Here is a 24,477-nt window from a genome sequence, read left to right as displayed (position 1 = left end):
GCTCCTTCTTTCCTGCTCCTTCTCCATCTACCTCTGGCTACATAACCCGGGTTGTAAGCGAAGCCTAGGGATGTGGGTTGGCTATGCTTGTGCCCTCTGTGTTTGCCATGTTCTGTACTTCTTTCTCTTTTCCCTCCATTCCCCACCCTTGGTCCTTCGGGGAGCTTAGACACATAACCTTTTAGTAATAATCTGAAATTCAAATACTGAGGGTTGATTTCTGAACTGCCCTAATATTTGAGAAAGGTTTTAAAGTAAAATAGGTTTCTCTGTGTCCCATTATTGGCCTGGCAGCTGCGTGTGTGTGCTGGGTGTACTGAGAAAGGTAATATTAACAGCATGAAAAGGTCAGAGTTATATAAAAACCCTTTTAAAACTAAATAGGCCTGAACTCCCCACAGATACACAGAGGTTAAGAACTGAGAAGATCTGGGCCTTTGGCAGGTCAAGTCGTGCATCTTGAATAAAACCCCAGATAAGTCCAGAAGTACAACTGTGGTCAGCCAGATGCAACTTCTGCTCTACCTCCTCTGCAAGAACCTCCCTGAGGAAGGCCAGATCAGCACCATGAGGGTACCCTGGTGCAGGGTGGGCAGTGCATACATGCATCATGCCCAATAACCATGAACAAAGGAGGCAGATACACAGTGCAGGCGTTAGAGGGGCTGTGCATGGACAACACAAGTGCATTCATTTGCTTGGACATGCTGAGTTTAGAGCTACATGTGCAGCTGGGCTCTGTGGCTCTGCATGCCCAGCAGTCAGGCTCAGCAGAGCCCCAGAGCCTGCTGTGGGTTTGCTTTTCCCTGAGCAGAGTGGTTTGCTTCCTATGGGGTTGATTGCAGGGAATGAGGCAGCTCTGGCTGACCCGGTGTCCCACTTTCCCTGGCTCATTGTTCCTTCCAGCTGGTGTCTCAGCCTTTCTCAAGGGCATTTTTGTTGCTGGCAAATTGAATGCTTTGGAAAGTGTCTGAATATGGCCCTGTGCACAGTGTAAAGGGCTGGCTCCATGCTGCCTTGCCAGGCATTGTAAACTCCCATGCTGTCATTTTCTGTTCCTTTCCCACTGGTAAGTGAGGGCCTGCCCCCATGAAGATGCAGCAAAACTTTCCCAAGTGGGGCGTGTGGGGTTTCCCACACAAGCACTACAGCCACAATGACTTGTCTCAGTGCTGTATGCACAGCCCTGAGGGTAATGGGAGCCCCGCTGCTCCGGGGTGAACTGTGCACCCACCCCAGCGCAATGCCTGGCACCCACCACACCACAGCCCTCACAGACCTGTCAGCAGTGTCTGCACACCCACTGCACTGCACGTCAGAGCTGGGGAGTGGGCTGCCAGCACGGAGCCATTCCACATCCTGCCCAGCAGCTCTCACATGCTCTGTCAGTAACTTAGTGATTGGCCTCTTGGCAGCACCAACAGTGACATCAGTTACTGTTCACAGCATCCTTCTCAGGTGCTAGTCAGTGAAAAGGGAAAAGAAACCAAAGTATTAGTAATGGCTGTGAAAATTTAACTTTTATTATCTGTTCACTGTATACAAAACACCATTCTGCATAGTGAGAACTCATTTGTTGTACAGTTGACAGTGCACATCAACAAACAAGTGTTCAGGAGGTATACACTCAATGGAGAGGGCAGTGATGGCCAGTGCACATTACACACTGAGATCCTGTGGCGCTGGCTGTGTGTTTCAGGATGGAGAAGTACCTCATAACCACTCACATGGAGTACTCTAAAGGGGGTAACAAGCATTTACCAATGGACCAAATGAAAAATGGGGATGAGGAGAGAAAACAGAACTAATGTATCCAATACACAGTCTCCAGAGTGCTTAAGGAGTTTCACAGAGGTGGCTGAGAAGGATCCATAGTTTTTTCAAACACTTCCATTTTTAAAACGGTTCAAATTTCATGATAAATAACAGAATCTCACAAATCTTTCGGGGCAAAATGCTCCACATTTATTTACATATGAAATGTGTTTAATACAGTCGTAATGGACATAGTGTATAGTAACATCTGACAGCAGCAAGACTTTAAGGAACCGAACAGTTACTACTGGCTATCATGCAGCTATCTATATATACACCATTTGTTTTAAAAAAAAGTACAAAATTGCTTTTTTAGGGATACATACAAGGTATAAAATGCAAAACCAAACCAAAAATATAACTCTCACAGAGAACTCTATATGAAAGGGACAGTGTGGTACCTTGTTGTACGTGGTGAAAGCGCAGCCAGGGACCCCAGCACGTGTCAGAAAGGGCTGAACCAGCTGCCTGAGCCGGTGCACGTACACAGGCTGCATGTCAGCTTCCTGTTGCTTGTGGTTCTCCAGACACTGAGCACCAGAATGTTTGGCATGAGCAGAGTTGGGCAGAGCCAACCCCTGTAGCAAGGGTTAACTAGTTTCTTTCAATACCAGAAGTAAAGGAACATACATAATGCTGTGTACCCGCTCCTACAGAGTGTTTAATAAATTACATGACAAAAAACATCATCATTATAAACCTATTCCTCTAATTACATCTTATTTGTTAACTCCAGAGCAGCCCAGCCCTTTTGGAACAATGGGAGCTTTGATCACAAGCACCTGGTGGCCTAAAAAATCACTTCATGATACAGAGTTGTGCAATTATACTTCTCAAAAGTACTCGAGCATTCTAGGGGATCTGCACCTCTTCTGGTGTTGCCACCCAACCCCAGCACTGCAGCTCACCCGTGCAGTGCTACTTTATCTTGGTTTTGTCTTTTTTGTATACATATTTTTAAAATAAAGTTTAAAAGCTGCCTTGGGCATGTGGAAGCACAAGTTCTTTGAATGTAAAGTCTCCCTTAGCCTGCTTCCCCTCCAGGCACAGCCTTCTGATGCACTTCCATCAGCTGAACCTGCCTTCAGAAGCATCCAAACAAGAAACAGTTTGAGAGAAGCAAAGGAACTGCCCCAGCATTCAGAACTCTGAAAAGAAACTTACTCAAAAAAAAATAAGAGAAACAAAACAGGAAAACCCAAATTTGCCACTAGATACGATACAAACACATAACAAAGAGTATAAAAGTTATTAGTTTAAATATATACAAACTCTTTTCAACTCAAATACTGCTTCAATGGGTTTGAGGGTACAGACAATGAGGTGAAGGGGACACTTTTATGCAGAATATATTGCAACAGCCTGAACAGTCCTGTGAACACTATTATATCTTGAGCTTTCTGTAGCAAAAATGTCCTTAGTATTCCAATGTGGAGAGAGGTTTCTGCATCCCAAGTCCTCTGGTCACTTCTCAGCTGAGCTCATTCTTTTTGACTTGATGAAGGCCATGCCATGTGTTCTCATGTGAGTGTTTAAGGCCGCTTCAGTTTCAAAAGTCTTTGCACACACTTTACACCTTCTGTCCGATGCTGTGCTGTCAGATGACTCATCCTCATGGTTGGCTTTGTTCTCTTGCTGGTTATCCTCCCCAGAGCCATTCTGTTTTGATACTGGCTGAGGCTCCTTCAGCTTATGTACAATGAAGAGATGTCTGGAAAGGGACACGTGGGATGTGTAGCAGAGTCCACATTCCCTGCACTGGTACGAGGAGCCATCAGATTTATGCTGAGGAATATGTTCATGGAACTGGAGAAGATTTTCTGTTGTAAAGCCACAAACAGCACACTTGTGAACTTTGAAGACATTGATCTTTAGCTTCTTCAGTGGCTGAGTGATTGCACCTCGTGGAGGCCTGAACTCCAGTACAGGTTCTTCCAGTTTACGCTTTGGACTAGGAACCTAGAAAAGCCACAGATGGTGTGTCATGTAAGTGTAAATACACAGCTCTTTTCATCACTATTTGTGACTTAAAAACATCAAAAACTTTCCCTATGGGGTTTCTTTCCTATAAATTGCACATACCATTTGTTTTGTCATTTCTGAGAGAGCCACAGTATCTAATACTCTCTATAAACTTGAATCAGTGTTTGCCAGCATAACTGCATCCAAGCACACACACCAGTGAGAGCTCAGTTGTATGCAGAACGTAGAGCATCAGCCTAGAAACTTATCAGCTCTACCTCCTGCAACTCCATTTTTATTACTTAGCATGATTTCATGCCTGAATTTGGCTTGGCAGATGATCTCCTGATCATCAGTAACCAGACTGACATATTGCCCAAGGATGAATCAACATGCACAGTGTTTTAACTAGTTACATGGATCATGTTTTAGATTATCCTTGTTATTCTGTCACAAATATTCCTCAAGAACCCTCTGCATCCTATGTAGCTCAGGTATGCTCCATGGTGTTTATGGAGGCAACGTACACAGCTGCCACATTTTCAACACTTAAATTGAATTTGTCAATATGTTGGGCTGAAAGACAGTCATGTAAAGGGTAAGAGTACACTTTACAATCCAAATGTGTTTTGGATTGTAAAACTATGGATTGTAAAAACTTTGGATTGAAAAAGCTATGGATCCTTCTCAGCCACCTCTGTGAAACTCCTTAAGCACTCTGGAGACTGTGTATTGGATACATTAGTTCTGTTTTCTCTGCTGTCAGCTTTGGACATGCCATCACAGGTGAAATTCTGTATCATTCAGAGCCCAAAAGACTTAAAAATGTTGTTAATCTCTGCATGTAACAAGTCTTTGGACAGTGCTGTCTTTTTTGCTTTCCTCCTAACACTCACCATCAATAGAAGAACAGACTAGAACAGCCCAGCTAAAAGGGACCTGTGATGATCACCTGGTCCAACTGCCAGACCAGAAGTTAAAGCATGTTATAAAGGGCATTGTCAAAAAATCCCCTCTCAGTGACTGAATGAATCTTCCAAGTGATTACCTTTGTGTCTTCCTTTACTTCCCTTTCTTCTGTGTTTGTTGATTCGGTCATTTCTTTCACGTCAGGGTCTTTAATGCCATGCATCAACTGAATATGCTTTTCCAACATCAACCGCTTGGTAAAAGTACGTCTTGAATCTGGGCAGTGCCTACAGAAACACCACAGAGAACCACAATAAGCTTTCTTCTGCTCAGAGGGTAGCAAAACCCAGACACTTGCTGGTTGTCATAAACCAGGATAAATAGTGGCCAGGCTTGCCAGCTCCTGGAGGCAAAACATATAGTACAAGCTATAGAAACAACCTGATGCACGGGCTGTGTCAGGCAATCACGAGCAACAGCCAGGCTGTTGGAATGCTGTGTTCTGTTAGACAGCACAGACCATGCTACCACAGAGAAGGGACTATGACCTCAGCCACAGACAGCTGCTGCAGCTTGCAGCTTCCTTCACAGAACTCCAAACTCAGCTCCACAGCACACAAATACATACCAAGCTACGAATGAAGAGGGAAACAGGAAGTCTGTATTGTGGCTTTACATTTCTCAAGAAAGCTTTACATTTCGTTGCCAAAGCCCCTGAGAGGCAGCAGACTTCAGGTACCTGCCTTCTCAGTAGCCTGCTATGCTTTATGCAGGCAGGAGAGCCTCAATAGTTTGGGCTGTCTGTGTATCTAAATACCCACTTCATCTGAATGAATGGGACACTGGCTTTTATAGAACCAAGAACTAAACAATACTAACAGGGTTTCTTGTTGGTTTCTACTCTGTTTCTACATAAATGGAAGTGGAACTTACGAGCAGGTATAAACCTTCCTGATGCCTTTGTGCTTGATGCGATTGTGCCGACACAAACTGTGGGATGAACTGAAAGATTTGTCACACTGTCGACATGGATGTTTCTTCATTTGCTTTAAAAAAGAAGAGAAAGACATGAATTAAAAAAGCTCAGGAAAAGTAGTGGTGCATGTGTCAAACCTTTGCTGACAGGGAAGAAACACCGCTCACCAGTGTTGGTAGTGTACCTGCAAGTGACACCACTCCCACAGCAACGCTGCAGAAGTTGGAGGGCCCGGACCAATTCAAAGCAGCGTGGCCAGTACGAGTTACACACACACCTACCAACGGTTGTAAATCAGTGACACAGAATGGGGATGAAGGGAACTTCTTCCACCAAAGCAGCAAGGGAGATAGTGGGTAATTCCTGGATCAGTAAAAGCAGTACAGCGAGAGCTTTGCTTTCACTATGAAGTAATCTGTCCCTTCCCAGCACCAAGGAGGGCTGAAGAGCACAGAATAAGGACCAAAGCAAAATGTCACAGACACTGACACACTAACAGGGCTTGGAAAAGCCATGAGGAAATGAGAGGAATGGTCCAATGCCAGTGTGGGGGACACTGGTTTGTGGAATTCTGTGAGTTTTATATGACAGCTGCACTGCTTAGGATGAGCTCCAGTGGAGCCCTGCAGAGGTGGTGTGATTCCCGAGGATTATTGTTTACTGCTGGGAAGTTGGTGTGCAGGAAAATGTGATGTCTGCATGGCTAAAGGAGAAGAGCTGCTTCAGGGAGATGGGAGACCTTTCGCTATCACGTGGAGTGTGGGGAAGGAAAGCAAAGCTGTTCTGAAAGGTCGTGGATGCAAATGTGAGGCAGCCCATTAGGAAACACGATATGGTAATATGATTGCGGCTAGTCAACACAATGCTGTTACAGGCGCAGTACTGAACAGCCTCGACTTCCTTTTCATGTTTAAAGGCCAATTAAAATAAAAGGAAACCAACATATTTTGCTCTTGAATTGTTAAAGGTGAGAACCTGACAGTGTGTGCACACACTGCATACTCAATGATGCCACTGCATGGATGAGTACATTCTGCACTGTGCTTATGACTGCAGTGCTCTGGGAGGAACTTAGAGAATAAAAGGTGAAGTTGTCTGAGGGCTTCCATCAAGAGACAGCCCTGCACCATGGGGTGCAAACACACCAGCTCAGCCAAAGCAGCCCAAGTGCTTTGCCAAGGCTACTGCCCAGTGTGGATGCATCAAGCACTTCAGAAAGCAGCAGGACTGTGCTCACAGGAGCCAGTCCCTCTGAGAGCACTGGGGAAACCATCCACACCACCACACTTGCTTTAAAGTCATTAGAAGATTCTGGATAGACCCAACCAGGATTTTGGATGCATTAGTTACAAGTCCTGGGAAGCTCAGCATTCGCCTACCTGGCCGAGTGCAGACATACATGATGCAGCTTCAAGCCAGGAGTTGTATAGACTTGTTGGAGCCACCCTTTGTCTGGCTAATAGCTTTTTGTTTGTTATTTTAAACAGCACTTATAAGATCGGGCAAAGACACACTAAGGGGGCTGCAAATCTTCCTACCCTGCAGCTGGCTCGCCGTCAGCAGCTCAGGAAGAGCATCAGGAAAGGTCAATCTGTCTGTCTGTCTGTCTGTGTAGACATTTCCCAACAAGCTCTGGAAACTCATGTGTCCAAAGAGGAAATATCTGGCACTAGCTCTTCTGTGAATACTTGTGCGCAACTCAGCCTGGGATCAGCTAAGGAGGGTGCTCTGGTCCTGCAAGAGCAGCAATTAGAGGATTGAAAGTCATTCTCTTCAAATACATTGCATGAGAATGGGCTATTTGTGAATAGCTCATGGGTTGCTTGAATGAAGTTTGTACCTCATCCTGCAGAGCTCAGTTTAGAGCATTTAACCCACAGCCATCATCCTTAGTAAAACCAGCCTATGAACTCATTCCGTTCTTTGTTAGACCCATGCGACATTCTTGGTATCTTATGCTCATTTCTAGTCTTTCTGCAATAAAATGCATCCATAAAAGTTTAGGGTTTGAATATAGTAATTGTGAAAGCTAACAAATGTTGAGAGGTCTGGAAGGAACACAGCAACTGTCTTTATCACCCATTTCTGAAAGACCTGAAGTTGTATTTCTATTCATTTTTATATATATATATGCCTCCTGTGCTGCCTGAGGAACTGCTTGAATAGGGATAAAATATAGCACCTAAATGTAAGCAATGAAACAGGCCTTTGGGCCAGTGTTTGAGAGACACAATTATCCATCCAGTGTTTCACAGTAAGGGCTGCTCTTGAGGTAGCACTGCACATTCATATCAAACATCAGGGATAGAAAGATACATATTTAAAGCTAATATTTAGAAAGCATTATCAGTGTGTTACTAAGCTTATTCTACACGTCTTCTGCACTTTGCTATGGACGTGATCAGGCTGGATGCCATTCTCCAGCTCGCTCGGAAGGGACAGTTTCACAGGGAGGTTGTGTGGCTTTGGTTTGAAGAACTACATCAATATGAAGTGCATCTGGTCTGAATCTAGTTCTGTTTGCTGGTAAAGGTAGTGATGACTTAGTATCTGGACTACAGGGGAAACCATGTAGAAAATGACAAAAACTAAGCAGCCAAAGAGAGAAAGATGAAGTAGATCCAAAACCAGAGAACAATAATGGAACTTAAAGGGTTACTTGCAAAAACATTTCATATTTCAGATTCAATTCACTTTTTTGTACTAGAATATTCCCCATTTACCTTCCCATGTTCTTTCCTCATGTGAGAGATGTACACGTCCCTCTGAGTGAAGAGCCTGTCACACTCCCAACACGTCCAGCCAGGATTCGCCACCTTTTTAGGCTCTGCTTTCTTCATGGGAGAAGGGGATTTCTTCTCCAGCTTCTCCGTGCCGTTGAGAGACTTTGTGTCCTCTTTGTTGTGACTGGCGGAGTTCTGAGTGGTGGGTTTAGTGCTGAGAGGCAGGTTTATCCCCAGGTTTGGTGGCCCCTCCACACTTTTCAAAGTTCCATGCATAGACTGCAATGAAAGAGAAAAGAGAAGTACAAAACTAACATAGATGTAACAGTTGCATCGACAAAATGAAAGACCCTCTGAACCAAAGGTCTTCATTTACTTCTTTGCCATACTATTATCAGATCACATTCTTAAAGAAACATGACTAAGTAAAGGCAAGGCTTGGCATAAAGAGAAATTAGCCAACACTAACAGACGCCATCTGTAGCTAAAGAGAAGTTTTCTCCATGGCTAGATGTTTTCTCACACACACAAAAGAGACTTTGTAAGTTAAGTTTAAATTGCTGCTTAATAAGGAGGGAAAAGGGGCTGAAGAAGTCCTTTATGTTAAGTTTAATTTCTCACTTTACTTACCTAACATGAGTTGAGCATCCTCATTTCAAACTACATGACTAGAGAGTTCCAAGAAGGAAAGGTGTTTGCTGTCACATTTTGACTTGGCACATTGGTAAATAGGACAAGAAAAGGCAAAGATCAAACAACTCCATCATTCAGGATGTATTATTATTTTATGCTGAGGCTGAGGTGAGCCCTGTCTTACTCCATGCTCTGGTTATTAGTACCTAACTCAGGACCACATTGCTGACAGTCCTTAGAATCAAAGGTGGTCCCCAAGGCCAGGGCACAGCTAAGCAGTGTCTGACAAGCACCCTGCAGCTCTGACACAGTGATCCTTTCTCACTGGCTTCCTTCTAGGCTTTTTCAGTTTCAGTAAACCATGAGTAAGAAGCCATCCCAAACCTAATTATTTTACTACAGGTAACCTCAGAAACAAAAAACCATTCAATACATTCTTGGTTCTGACAATGTAAGAATACAGATCTGATACTCTAGCACTATACTTCAGCATCAAGTTCTTCCGTAAATCCTGTGGCTCCTGGGACTACCCGCTGGCTCTCTAGCAAATATCAACCTGATCTGTGAAACATGTTCTTCTATTTAACAGTTGCTAAATAGAAGAAAAGCCAGTAATTTAAAACCCTAAAATGTTATTAAAAAGCAAAGCACACAGGGCCAAGTGACTGGCTCTGAGAACAAAGTGAAGTTGTGTAGGAAAGGAGGAGGCTGCCTTTAGTATCCCACTGCACCAGGACAAGCAGCAGCAGCACAGGGCAGGGAGGAAGGAGGTCCCTATGCTTCCAGGCAACTGAGATTCCCCCCCAGTTTAACTTGCCCGCATGTGAAGTGTTAGCGCTCAACTTCCCAAGTGTCTTTTACACACAATTGCTGGAATTTAATTACCTTTTTGAAAATAAACAGAAGTATCAAAGCACAACATGGAGTCACAGTGACCACAGCACATACCACTGGCAGAGCTGGGAGTGTTCACCTCCAGCCCAGCCCTTCATTCACTGGCTCTGACAAGGTTTCTGTAGCGAGCTGTTACTGGAAAATGAGACGTTGCCAACAAGAAACACATCTGCAGGAATTACTCTAGGTTACCTTCCTCCTCCTGAGCTGCTTGCTGTCCCTTTCTGTTCTGCCTTCAGCCCAGTCTTCTCTGCCCTGATGCTTTAATGTCTAGCCATACCCGGCTGAGCTCTGGCATTCCTCCTCTCCTGAGCCCTTTTAGGTTCTTATCTAGCCCCTGTTACTGGTCTTTTCATCCCCCCTTAACTTTGCTGGGGCTGCGCATACTGCCATACACACATCCTTGATGTAAAAGCTCTAGCAATTCTGAATAACAGCAGGAATAGTTAGTGCATGTGTATGTTCCAATCCTCTCATTTACTCAAAAACATCTGAATCATTTACAGTGACAATGCTAAAACCCCACTGTGTTTGAAATACAAATACTGGCATGGAACACTAAAGCCAAGAGTTAAATAGTGCCCAAATCCTAAGGAACTGAGAATAACTTTATAGTGAGAGGTGGTGAACAACCCTAATTTATGTAGGAATAGCTTCATGTCCTCAGTAGTTGTTTTCCGGTCTTAAAGATGTAGGTGGGTACAGATATAATAATACATTTTCAGTAATGCCTGAGTCAAGAAAAGCTAATTACATAAATAAGACATGCACTGCAATACAGGGAATTTGCCTATTTAGTTAAAAAATGAAGCAATACAAGAGAATAGGACTTTGCATTGCCAATGAGAGGACCATTTGAGATCCCTGGCATAGACGTAAGCTGATTCTTACAGTAAATATGAACTAGTTCAGAAGCAAAGAAGCTCCTCAAGTTAAGGACTGGCTTTAAGACCAACTCTTTTTCAAGACTTGTGACCTTGTTTTCAGCACAGCTTCAGGGATGTCTGAGGTTACAAGTGCCACAGTTGAGACTAAAATGCAAAATGCTGGTTTTAGCAGGCAAGAAAGAGGTTTGGTTTTCCACTTTTCTATATACAAATTTGACTTAAGTCTGATGTGTCACTGCAAGAGAAACCCACTGAATGAAGTGCTACCAGCCTGGACTGTAATACTCTGCAATGGTGTAAATAACTTCAACTGTTACCAGCTGTTGATAAGGCATAAACATTGCTGACAGGTTTAGTCTATATAAACCAAGGCAACACAAGAATATTCAAATGCACAGCTAGCAGAGTACAGCCAGGGCACTGCCGACTCTGAAAACCCTTGCGTGCAAAGGGTGACAGCGACTCTCCCTCAGTGCTAAGGGCATTTAGGAGGAAGTCCCAAAGCGTGCATGTGTTCATGTTTGTATGTAAAGACACACGCAGATAACCTCTGCATGTCTGCAAGAAACTGACTGGTTCCTACTAGTGAATTCTGAACATCAAAGTTTGGATTTTATCATGTACTAACAACTGGAATCATACTGAGAATACTGTAAATAAGGCTCACTACTTACTAGGACTGGACTAACTTACTTCACTCTGTTGTTACTCTGATCAAATGACCTGTTGAATGCAATGCTCTGAGATATTCCTGGTACACCCAAATCAACATTCATATAGAAAACCTGAGTTAGTGATTACACCCCAGATACACTGAAGAGCATGTGAAATATAACATTTGAACATGGGAGAACAATATTCACAGATGACTCTTGGAATTAACACCACCTCTCTCTTTCAACAGTCTGCCTGTTATTCTATGCCTTTTTACAGCATTTTCTCACAGCATATATTGCATAACAAATGGTATCTATGAAGGAAACAAGAGAAGATGCCTACACACCTTGATGTGATCCATCATAAGCTGTTTCTGTGCATATAGAAGAGAACAGTCTGGACACTTGAAAACAGACACCTTCTGGTTTTCAATGTGCTGATCAAAGTGGCGATAGAGCAAAGGTTGTAGAGTAAACACAGTGTCACACATAGAGCATTTATATATTATTCTAAAAACAGAAGTACAATAAACAGTGTCAGTCATGTTGATGATGTCTTTGCAAGAAGCATGATGTTAACTTGTTTCTCAGCAGAGGTAAGATCTGACATGTTTAAGCAATCATTTCACACTGCCTGAAGAAGGTTAAGATTAAACTAAGTCAAAACATCTTCCAAATTCAAAATATGGAGCAGTAAGGAAAAAGAAATCATTAAAAAGTGCAAACAAAAAGCCAGAAAACAACAGCATATGCCAGTTACATACATAACATCTGCTTAGGATACTCTGAAAGCTGAACGTCTTAAGTTGCTGAACTCACATTATAACTGAAGGACAATACACCCATTTCAGGTTGCAGAACAGTGGGTTTTAAAGGGAGTGATTAGTATGATCGTAATCACAGAGTCAGAGTGGTTTGGGTTGGAAGGCGCCTTAAAGCTCATCCAGTTCCAACCCCCTGCCACAGGCAGGGACACTTTCCACCAGCCCAGGTTGCTCAGAGCCCCATAACTGGTAATAGACTTCAGGAGAAATGTGGTTTTGGCAATGTACGTGGCTTTGAACCTCCTGAATGCCAAGCCTGGGCTCTGTTCATGCTCTGAAGCTGGAACTTCACAGGCTGGTGTTTCCCTGTTTTGTAATTACAAGCCTTTAAGACTCTGTCTATCAAAGCAATGCAGAGACACCACCAAAACCACAACTTCCTCTCTCGGAGCACATGCCACTTTTGAAATCAGCCACCTAAATGTCCCATTCTGATAGCAATGTTGTAATCAAAACTGTAACAGAAGCTATTCACACATTAGTACTGTGTGAAGCAATGCATCCATTAATATCACTTCAAAAGTGCTTTCAAACTAGATATACTTAACAAAGAACCAGGTGGATACTGGACACAAAGAGCACAGTCCCTGAAAATGAGTACGACAGTCAGAATTCTGTATCACAATCCTGTGAACATCATCAGTGAGCTGAAATGAGTAGTATTTTTAGCAGATCCTTGTCAAGTGTCTGTCCAACAGGCAAAAACCAGGGAAACCAGTGACAGAATCCTCTGGTTTCAATGCTGCAACAACTACTGCATGACAATAGTTTGAGGCAAGGTCAGCCACAGAAGGCTGCCTAGGATCATGTCCAGCCAGGGCTTGAATGTCTCCACAGGCTGACACTCCACAGCCCCTGCTCCAGTGTCTGACCACCCTCACGGTAAACAGGAGATTTCTTGTGTTGAGGCGGAATCATGTGTTTCAGTTTGTGTCTGCTGCCTCTTGTCCTGTCTCTGAGCACCACAGAAAGGAGCCTGGCTCCCTCTTCTTCCTGGTATGGTATCTGCACACATCAAAAAGATCCTTGTGAGCCTGCCCAGAACTCAAAGGCAGCTAGTTATGCTCAGCCACGATGTATTTACAACCTCCATTCAACAAGGCTCTGGAGCAGGGTGGGCAGTTAAGTGCAGCCACAGCACCAGCGCCGTTACTCAACTGCTCCTGCCCCCCAGCACGCACCCAAACAGGCTTGGGACATGCACTTCTCACTTCAAAAACCAGGTAACAAACTCCCTTATTATCCTAGAATAACTACAGATCCTAGCTCACAGGAACACACCTTCACATCATACAAAAGATGCTTAGTGTTCAAAAGCTTCTGCACCACAGTATGCTATTTCTCCTTCCTGTAGCTTCTTCTCTAGAAAATGAGGGATAATATACTTTGTACCAATAGTACAGTACATATCCACAATCTGGCTTGATAAACAAGAGCTTTTCCAATATCCCAAAAGAGAAATGCCATCTTGGTGCCATTCCTATGCAGTCACATTGCTGACTGAAAAAGAAAACCATACACCAGTTTTGGTTTCCCCTAAACACATGTAGCCTCTTGTGTACGCTGCAGGAGAGCTTCACAAAGCTGAGGGACCAGACAGCCATCATTTCCCTGGATTAAATTAATCTAATTTCATCCCTCTGAGAATCACTGCACATAAACTTCATTTCTCATCCACCACGGAGTTGACTGTATCTGTTCTGAAACAACCATTTGTAACATGATTGTAAATTGCACAGTTCCAGTAAATGCCAGAGGCACGGAGCCATTTACCAGGGAGCCCGCGTCCTGGGAACAACGCAGTGGGAACCAACGATGAGTCCTCCAGGGCCTCTGCCTGCTCATGGGATGGAAGGAATGGTCATTCCCCAGTTCCACGGCCATGCAGGATCAACAACCTCTGCCTGCGGGCGAGGTGTGAGCTCAAGTTCAAGGTCAGACCCCTGATACACTCAATGGCAGCTCAAAAGCTCCCCATTGCCAAACACAAAAGGCTGCTGCACCCTTCCTCAATGAAGATCAAGGGGCTGGAGAACCTGCCCTACAAGGAAAGACCGAAGGAGTTGGGCCTCTTCTCCCTGGAGAAGGCTCAGGGGACCTCATCACAGAGCATCTTGGGTTACTACCTAGAGATGACTGTGAAATGGAAGAAAAGAACTCCAACACTGGGAAGACTGGGAAAATCCTACTAGCCACCCTGCAGTTAAGACAGCACCTTGGTTAAAACTGGCTAATTTGAAGACAACACCGCTTCTTAAGAGGAGCTCTCAACTATGGATTCTATGGTGTATTACAATACAATAGTACTTAAAACTTTTAGCCTTTAAATAATAAATTAATAAGATAATACACCTATAAGTGTATCTGTATGGAAAGAAAACTAATGTAAAATATTTAATTCATGAAGCTGCTGAGAAACAGCTCAGCAGATCCAAGCACAATCCAAGAAATCTTCTGCCCCATGAGGAAAGATGGAAGGAGTTGGATCTCTTTTCTGCCCTTTCCATATGGGAAGTACCTTACTCGAATGGTGATCTCAAGTTTTGCTTTCCTCTAATGAAAGTTATGGGAATCTGAAACAAGTTTTAGATGAAATTAGGATTTCAAAGCCTCTCACTGAAGGGACCATCCTGAATGAAAACGAAGTATCATCTGGCCTTGGAAATGTCTCAATGTGGTAGCAGGGAAGCTTGTTGCCATTTTGCTTTCATGTAGGTCTAAACATCCTAGAGAATAAATCTCCTCTTAGTATGTACCAAATCCTTCTGAAATCTGGTTATTATGTTACATGATGCCTGTTTCTCTCTGCTGTCTTCTGGAGTCTGCAAGTTGCTAAATGCATCAGTGTGCTCTGTGCACAATGGAGACACAACATGGAGTTAAGTACTTGAATATTTACTCTCAGTACTGCGCTTGAACCAACAGAGGAGAAAGAAGACAGAAGAACAAGGTCTGCAAGGAGGAGGCATCAGGCTGAGACCACTGAGATGTGTTTTTCACACGCATCAGCACTTGCCTTGAACATTCAGCAGCTTTAAAACAAAGACCCTGAAGCTGAGTTCTGAACTGTGCCCTGTGCTACCATCTTCAGTAACTCCCCTGTTTAAGCACAACTTTCCCAGCTACAGAGTGGAATCAGTTCTGCTTTAATCCAGGAAAATGAGATTACCTATTGGAAAGAAGCTTCTATAAACAGCTCTATGAATGCATCTGTGTTGATATGAGAGGCAAGGCTGTAGAAGCTGGCACCTCTCCCTTCGTAACACACTGGAGCTGCTCTCCTTGAGATATGACTGCCTTAGGGAAGCAAAAAGCTATCTCACCACTGCCAAAGCCGACAGCTTTCCTGAAGCAAAATGGAGTGGACAGGAAGAGAATAACAGACCCTGCGGGAAAACCAGCACCGAGCAGTGAGCGGAACTGCCCCTGGGCATCACCCGAGGGCAGCCCAGGGACCACAGCTGCCTCTTCCAAAGTCACCAGCACAAGTCCACACATGACTGATGGCACTGACAGGACTGGTTTTCCCAATCCCCCCAGGTGTCTATCTGTGAGCATGCAACAGAAACAAGTAACAGCGCTTTTCCCCACCAGATGTTATGGTTATGAAAACCACTCCTTCAAGAACTGCCGTTGCTATATCCATGGAAATACAACCTTCACCAAATAAACTGCAAACTCCTGAAATCATCACACAGACTCCACACAACAAACTGCTGCTTGTAAGTACGTGACTTCAGGATTACAGGCACACAACAGAATGCAATTTCACAGGTATTAAAATGCAGGCAAGTGCAGTAGAAGATTAATTTTGCTTACTTTGGTTCGCCTATCTTGATACCGGGGTGTTGTGTGTAGGCATGGGAGTGTGTGCTGGGAGCAGATTTAAATGCCATGGGACAGATAGGACACTTGTAAAAGACTTCACAGTGACAACCTTGAATATGAGACTTGAGTGCCGCCACATCAGAGTATACAACATTGCAATGCAGGCAGCTGCAAAGAGAGCGGAGAAGAGTCAGTTCAGCCTAGCCCAAAGCAGTACTGAACGAAATGGAATCAACACTGATTTGCAAGCAAGTGCCAGAGATAAACATATATATACAACTGCATCAATCTACATTATTCTGTCAATTTAAACAAGCCAGTAAGAATCGACATGAACAGAGATTTCATAGCAGGAAGTAAGGAAATAGAAAGGTCCCCAATCCGATTTGAAAATCCAAGAGATATGAAGTCAGAACGTGGGTTTATGGCATTACAACAAAACAGATAGAAGGGTTGACAGAGGAATAGTCTATTGATTGTGGAAAGAATGCTTAAATCCTCTGCACATTTGGAAAGGGATTTTACAGGAGGCATTGTGACATGCAGAGGATTGTGTGAGGTACACCCCAGCGATTCAGGAGCTACCACCAACAGGGGACACCAGTTAGGAAACATTACCATCATCTCCCTCCTTTAGATTTAATGAAGACATACTGGTAATGATTCTCTGTACATGTAATCGAATCAGAGCTTGGATTGAAAAACAAAGTAAGAAGTAATTTCAACTCAGGACAATTAAATCCAATCTCTATAGTCAGATCAGTTCTATCAGGTTGGAGCTCTGGAAACAGGTTTCAAACACATACTTCTGCTGTGGTGAGAATTTGTGACCTTCCCGCAGCTATTCTAAAACAAAATGATTAAAAAATGGAGTTAATGTTAGTACATAAACCCAGCGGCCCCTGGTAGTGCCACACACCCCAGTGGTAACCGCTACCAAGCCACAGAATGTGCTGCAACAGCCATTACAAAACAACCTCCCAAATGAACACATTTCATAGTGACCAGGTTCTGCAGGAAGAGTTTTACAGTTTAAACATAGGTCTCTACCCTCCCAACATTTTAATTTGGGCATCTATGGTGGTGGTCGTTGTCATAAACCTCTCGTCGTTTTCTGGTACTGTTTTAATGCCCTGATGATGGCAAGGCACCAGGAAATAGATGTACGTTGCATTCAAGAATCCCATTTTCCTTTAAATGTGTCACCTTTTAATTTTATGAACGTTATCCTTTCTTGTCTGAGCACTTCACTTACGTGCTTAACGCTATTAATCAAGTATCTATCTATCTATCTATCTATGCATTTCTCAAGTAAATGGGCCTTCTCTTTCTTGGGTTTGTAAGATCTTCCTTGCTTATACAGAGACGAACATTTCAGAGTGGTACAAGATCCTCTCCTTAACAGATCTACCCCTATGCTGTTACCTCAAGAGCTGGGTTGCCTTTCCCACCTCCCCATCCCATCCTGTTTAGGCTTTATTCTCTTGTGATGTGGCACAATAAACAATGCTCAGCATCCACCAGTGTATATTCCAACAGTTCTGAAGGACCAAGCCTTCCTTTCCAGGTCTGCTATAACAGCTTTCTTGTTTTCACCTTGGAAGGATGCAATTAAACTTAAGGTTGCAATTTCTGCCTGATTTAGTTCCGGCAACTGAATGGCTGAAATCAGACTGGATTCCCTCAGAGGTCCTTTGGAAAGGCAAGAAAGGTTATGCTGTTCCTCACGTGAATGCTCCATGGGGATAAGGAGATGCTGAGGAGCCCAAGAAGGAAGACATTAACTTTCCCAGCTACTGCTTTGCTTTGCCTAGGTATTTTGGGGTTAGTCTCACCACACAGAGAAATTCTGACTTGGTGAGACATGAGATGTTTATGGCACATCTTGACAAGTTTAGTTACATCAGTTTTAATTCGCAGTGAAGGATTTCTGAGTCTTCTGGCGTTACTGGCACAGGCCAGGAGTCCCTGAAGGTGATTCTATGTGTGAACCAAAGAGACACCGACTCGAGGGGAACGTGTGGAGGAGGCAGATGTAAGCAATGAGGACAAGACAGACTACTGCTTGGGAGAAAAGAAGAACCCAAAGAAACACAAAGAGCTGGGAGTTGTGTCAGGCCACAAATTTGATCTGGAAGCAGCCTGCCAATGCTGGCCTGATGCAGTCAGCATGCTTCCTGCCCTCCGTGGAAGACTTCACAGCCACCGCAGCAAGGGAACTTGTGGCACCTTATGTGGGAAGAAAGTAAATCACCCTGACTGTAAATCACCCTTCTCCATCAGACAGGATGGGGTGGGAAGGTTTCAGGAGTGCTGAGCACTGGCTGCTCTCCTGATCTCTGGCTGTGCTGCCATTCAGCGCCAGTAGGATTCTATGATAAAACAGGTTTTCAAACCTTTCCAAAGTTAACATTCCCATGAAATGCCTCTGAGCCCCATTTTCTCAGTGAGAAACACAGGAGTAACAGGGGAAGTGGAGGGTAACAAAGAAGAACCAAAAGGCCAGGCTGCTTGAATGAGAAAGGCCATTTTCAAGTGATGTGAAGCTGAAGAATCCTGACTTCCCAAAGGAAAGAGAGCAACCAGAGAGATGCAGTACACCCATCAGCATCTCAACAGTAGCTTCTGGCTCTCAATACTGAAAACTACTGTTCTACCAGAGAGAACAATCTAAAATTCCATGTTATCCAAAAAGGATTTTTTAAGGACCTGAAATTAGGAAAATACATCTGAATTCTCTGCTGTGAAGCCCTGAATCTGACGTGTGATGCTGGATAAGATTAGCTAATATTCTGATTTAATAACATACAAAAGCGGATGCCCCAAACCAAGCAGGATCCTAATGTGGCATTTATTCCAAACTCTGTAGGACTAATAGCATTGTTGCCGTGACAACCTTAAACCCATGAAGCTGTATTCTACAAACAGTGCTTATGAAAATGGAAAATCACTTTTAAAAGCAGAAATTACACATAAATTGACAACAAAAGGAATCATTATACTGACCGAAAACCAACTCTTCGGGTATAATGCAGGCAGTTCTTAGTGACATGAGTCTGGAAGTGGACAGATCTGCAGATTGCTCCACATTCAGGACACGTGTATGGAGATTTATGCTGATGAATTCTCTGGTGTGATGCAAAACTGCACTGGTTAGGAAGCAGCATCTGGCAGATATTGCATGTCTTCTAAACGATAAACCAAAATAGATGAAACAAAAGGTTTGGTTCAGCTATACAGAACGTCTCGTGTCACACACTGTAATATAGCAAATAAAAGGTTAAATGTTATGCCTGGGATGTGAACCAAAGGCAAGTGCTAAATACAGGCCCTCCTGACACACCTGGAGGGACAAAGCTGGCAGACACTGGCAACCAGACCTGTGGGCATCCTGGGCCATTCTTGCACAACAAAGCTCCTCCAGGCACCACTGACCATGGGAGGTGCATGTTGGTTTAAATACTTCATAGCGCAAGGAGCCTAAGTACAACTCCAGCATCAAACTTTATGGCTTTAACTCAGTGCACCACAAAGTAAAAACCAAACCACCATACACCTTCTTTGAGCCCTGCTCCTGAGGAGTTCTTATAGGAATAGCCATAATACCAATAAAATGGAATATTACCAGGCAGAAAGTGCACAGCTAATTGCAAAATGTATTTCCCAGGCTGGAATATGACATCTGCATTGGGTGTGATAAAAACCTTCAGCTACATGTTGACCATCTGCCCAGTCACAAACACTGACATTCTCTGGGTGCTTTGGGGATGAAACACAAAGTTCTTTCCATCACTGGAGAGCACAAAGGCCTGAACCTGTAAAAGCAGTCCAGGAAATGTTTCCTTTACAGGAAAACATCCCTAAAATCTCCCAGCAGATAGCTGACACTCGGGAGCTGTGCTTTGCTTATGGAAGCTGCTTCACTGACCAACAGAAACACTCCTGGTCTCCAAGTCAAGCACAAAAAGGTCTTTGCAGAGTAAGATTTTAACTCAACTTTAGAAGATTTTGCTTTGTAAGGCTTTAATATTATTATTTCTTATGACTTGGTACTCACTAGTGACTTAAGAACATTTAAACAAACCCGAGACTCCTTCAGGATACGGGTGTTTTTTAACATGAGATTGTGTCATGCAGGAATAGAGAACAGAACGAGATCTCCAGAGCTGTATCAGAGATGATTTACTAACCTAGGGTGCGAAGAAATCCTGAAATCAGGAACCAAGAAATAATCCCTTCCCTATGGCAGAATAGTTTCTTACTGAACGACAGTCCCCCCCTTCTTCCATTTCTGGTGATTCTCTGGTGATTCATTTAAACCTCTCTTTAAAAACCCACCAAGGTCCAGATCATGTAATAGCAGAATCATAGCTACCACTGTAGAAGAAATAGTAGTGTTACTAATAGCTTTCACAGGAATCTGACTTACCAGTATTAGCAACTCTGCCAGTAAAAAACTAACCCATTGCCATTTAATCAAGAGGAGACACTAACTCCAAAGATGGAAGGAAAAAGCCTTTATAGTCACTGCACAAAAGGATTTCTTTGTCCCTAACAGAACGCAGTTTAATATCAAGGTCTAAATCTCAACTGCCTTAGCATTTTTACAGTATTACTGCTTGGTTTTGTCCATCTGTCCACTCCATTCTTCTTCTTTTCCAAAATAACATAATCTGAATGCAAATACTTGGATTCCTTTTTTAGGAGTAATTTGAAGTAGAAATGTTAACATGGAGCTTGTTGTGGTCACGCACACAGGTCCAAGAAGTGTACTTTCACGTGGTTCACTCGGAACATTTACTTTGTGAACACAGTCTCCATCCCAATATCCTGAGGAAGTTAAGCAAAGACAAGCTACCATTACTCAGTCAAGTTCAATATTAGCACTGCTGCCAGCCAGCACATAGCACAGATATATTTACTACCTCCGGGGAAGGCTTTGCCTGAGGTTAGCTAACTCTCTGCAGGGCTTTTGAACTGTCACCCTCACTAGAGTCTCTGTGGCACAGTAGGATTGAAACTATTCAGACACACATTTATATTCACTTTGAAATGCCAAATATCTGTCCTTAACTGAACACTCAGCTGTGGGCACTGACTGGTGCCCTCCCAACGGGTTTGGCATGTAAACTCTGTCTCTAGCTCAGGCTTCAGGGCAAAATCTAACTATAACGCTACATAAAACATGCTAGCCACATTTACTTGGCTTCAGTGCCATTCCTAAAACCTACCTTCTGACATGTATGTATTAATAAGCAGCAATATAATACTGGAGAACCCAGAGTACTGCTTGATTAGGTAAGAAAACAGCAAACCAGAACTTCCTGTAAGCACAGCAAACTGGTTCTGGAACAAGGAGCCTGCAAGATTCACCTGGAATGCCAGACTCAGGCAACAACTGCTATTTGTTGAGGCAACTGGTTGGCCACTTTGATACAGTAAAATGTTTAATTCCAGCTGGTTACAGAAGAACAAGCAGCATCTACTGGGAAAGGCAGTGGGTTTGCTTACCATTGTGTTTTGGGCTTAAGGTGGCCTTAACTTCCAGTTCTCATTGCAACCCACACCAAACCAAAACAGAGTTTGTGAAATCATCACCTGCCTGCATTTGAAGTCAGAGTTTCAGGGAAATAAAAGGGTTAGAAGAAAACATGGTGGAGGTGGAAAATAAAGATGCACAAGAACCATGAGCATGAAGGGAAATGAGCTGTGCAGGTTCCACGGGAGCTACACACTTAGAGCTGTAAATGAAACCAACATCACCATTAATGAGCCCAGATTTGCTCCTTTTTTAACCCCAGTAAGTAGATGAAGGTTTCATTCAGCCAGGAAACCTGTCACTGGGTGCTCCCATTCCCTTTAACAGGAATATCCATGGAAGTAAAATATGACAGAAAGGGAACAACTTTATAGGGAATATCTTTTAATTGCTAGGGCTCTTTATTATAAAAGAAACACTCTACCCTCACAGCAGGAGTTCAAGAACAAGAAGTAACAGCTACTTACTGCTTAGGCTCATTGAAAGCATAAACCAGGCTGCAATTTCCATTTCAAGAGCAATGAGGGGGCACGAAAGACATAGGAAGCTGCAAGTAACAACTTTTTCCCTAGTATTTGCTTGCAAACCCCAAATGTTCGTGTTTATTCTTCCTTCTTAAGCCAAAATATCAATCTCATCTACCTTCCCCATCTTCCTCCCCATTAACAAAAAGCCAGTGCCAAGTACAAGGAAGAAAAACAGAAATGGGAGTAGTTCAATAGTTCTTATGCTGGGCATTCCACTAGAGCTACAAGACTAAGGTAGGTAATAAAACACAACATAAAAACCCCCACAGAATTGAAACCTGCTGGTTGATGCATGAAAGGAACTAAGAAAAATAGTTTTTAAGAAGATATTTCAATAAAGAACATTTAAAACTACATTTATTAAGTGTTCTTTGCAAATGGAACAAGAGGAAAATAGCTTCTTTTAGCCCAGTGCTTTGCAGCAACAAGGCTTTTTTGTTCTGTGATTTAAACCTGGCAATCACAGCCTAGGAAGCTGGCGTTGAGGTCTTGTTCCTACATCAGCTCTTAGAAGAGAGCAAGTTTCCAACAAGAGACACAACTCATCAATAGGCAGTGCTGTTTCCTGTACCCTGATAAGCTTTCCTCCCTGACCAGCAGCCCCTTGTGTGCCCACAGTCATCTTTCCCCCTAACTGCACTTGTATTTGGACAATCTCAGTTGCTTTCCTGTAGTAAGTCAGCAGGATAAACAACACCTAACAGGGCAATAGCAACAGGGCAAAAGCACCAGGCCGAGGCAGCAGGGAAGGGCAAAAGGGGTTTCTACAAACCTGTTTAGTTTACCTGCTCCTACAAAAAAAGTCCCACAGAAAGCGACTCCATCACTTTACCTTAGTTCTTCCCTAATTTTTCCTTTTTATCCTTACCTCACACTCCCAGCCTATGCTCAGTGTATTTCTGTCTCTCATCCACTTGCTTTATCTTAATAACTTCTTAATTGCTTGGTTTTACAGGATCAAGAACAACAGGGGTTTCACAAGGACTACTGGAGTGTAGCATACCTAATGGACCTCTCATAGAAGATAAATCTAACACCAGTAAGTACCAGCAAAGCAGTTAGCTAAAAACCAGTTACTGAGTATTAAGTAACTCCAGAGCTGGTGCAGAATATCCTCACGGTCAGCCATTAGATACTGTTCACAACTGCAGCAAGACCTAAGGACAGAATACATTCTGCTAACTTCTTTCTGCCAAAAAGCTTAACTAAACACACTGTAGGAATGCACATCTGGTATGCACATCTGTAGCATCTTACAAACAGAAATTCACTCCCATGGCATTTCACTGTGGATCCAGGCAATTTCAGCCCAGTTAGTAAAGGAGGAACTGAGGCAGAGCCACATAATCCACGTAGTCAAGATTATTTCCACACTCTTCACTATCTGTAGTGGTGGGCACAGTGCAACTGCCTCACGGCCAGAGAATAGCTCTGAAGTTTAGTGAAGAGATTCTGGCAGGAACCTGTATGTGCTCCTATGACAAGGGGATTTTTCCCTAACTGCAGCACTTCAAATTGCTATGCAATTCCCAGGAATGCGCCTGGGGCATTCCTGTCTCTATCAGTTTGAGCATGTCTGCAGGTCTTCAGCTTCCACACAGCAAGAAGCTGCACCACCAAGCTCAAGTGACTGCTTTGAAACACACCAGAATCCCTTTTAATTGGCACACCCCAACAGAAATCCAAGTGTATCATTGAACAAACAAGCTCAACTCCTGTAGCATTACAAAATACATTGCACACTGATTGTATTAACGTTTATTGAATGAGGTGTCTCTTTCAGATTAGGCCATAGACATTAGTAAAGAATTTTAAGGTGGTTTGTAAGTTTGGCTCATTTGTAATTGTAAGAGGAAAGCCAACACAAAGAAACAAATGGTCACACAGCAAGAGATACATGTTAGTGAACCCCATGTCACTGCTGTCTGAGAAGGACCCGAGGAAACAGCATGCATCTCCTGTCAAAGGAGTCTGTGTGCCATTTTTTCACTGTCCCTGTAGGCAAGAGGAGTGCCTGGCTCAGCCATAGTGTGGATGAAACCAGTACAAACTGAAGACAAATCAGACTGAATCGCTTCAATCTATCACTCAGATTGAAGAGATGGGCTGTTAGTGAGGGTGCCAATTAAGTGGATTCCACAGGATACTCACATTCCAAAGCACAGGAAAAAAATCACCAAAAATCCTTAGTAAAGACCAGTATGATAACGTTCAGCTGCAAGAAAGCTAATGCTGAATGTCAGCAAAACTACACAGGGTAAATTCAGACTTCAGGGCCTAAAAAAAAATCTAAGAAAGCTCTTA

General features: G+C 43.3%; 1 protein-coding gene across 11 annotated transcripts in view; it reads right to left on the bottom strand.

The window, feature by feature from the left end:
- Positions 1 to 1,501: 1,501 nt before the first annotated feature.
- The window catches only part of ZNF532 (zinc finger protein 532), a 36,141-nt gene continuing 13,165 nt past the window's right edge, over positions 1,502 to 24,477 (bottom strand). For 9 of the 11 annotated variants that reach the window (XM_032919643.1, XM_030474862.1, XM_030474857.1 and 6 more), the window contains 7 exons: positions 19,114 to 19,295; positions 16,099 to 16,275; positions 11,803 to 11,965; positions 8,386 to 8,664; positions 5,620 to 5,732; positions 4,826 to 4,973; positions 1,943 to 3,774 (listed from right to left, as the gene is read on the bottom strand). In XM_032919643.1, coding sequence (XP_032775534.1) covers positions 3,280 to 3,774; positions 4,826 to 4,973; positions 5,620 to 5,732; positions 8,386 to 8,664; positions 11,803 to 11,965; positions 16,099 to 16,275; positions 19,114 to 19,295 — 1,557 coding nt within the window. In that variant the 3' untranslated portion in view covers positions 1,943 to 3,279. Of the gene's footprint in view, positions 3,775 to 4,825; positions 4,974 to 5,619; positions 5,733 to 8,385; positions 8,665 to 11,802; positions 11,966 to 16,098; positions 16,276 to 19,113; positions 19,296 to 24,477 lie in introns of all 11 variants that reach the window. The other 2 variants (XM_030474856.1, XM_030474865.1) reach the window with 2 other exon arrangements.

The sequence above is a fragment of the Strigops habroptila genome, chromosome Z, assembly GCF_004027225.2.
Source record: "Strigops habroptila isolate Jane chromosome Z, bStrHab1.2.pri, whole genome shotgun sequence".
NCBI classification, from domain to species: domain Eukaryota; kingdom Metazoa; phylum Chordata; class Aves; order Psittaciformes; family Psittacidae; genus Strigops; species Strigops habroptila.
This window is presented reverse-complemented; position numbering and strand designations above follow the sequence as displayed.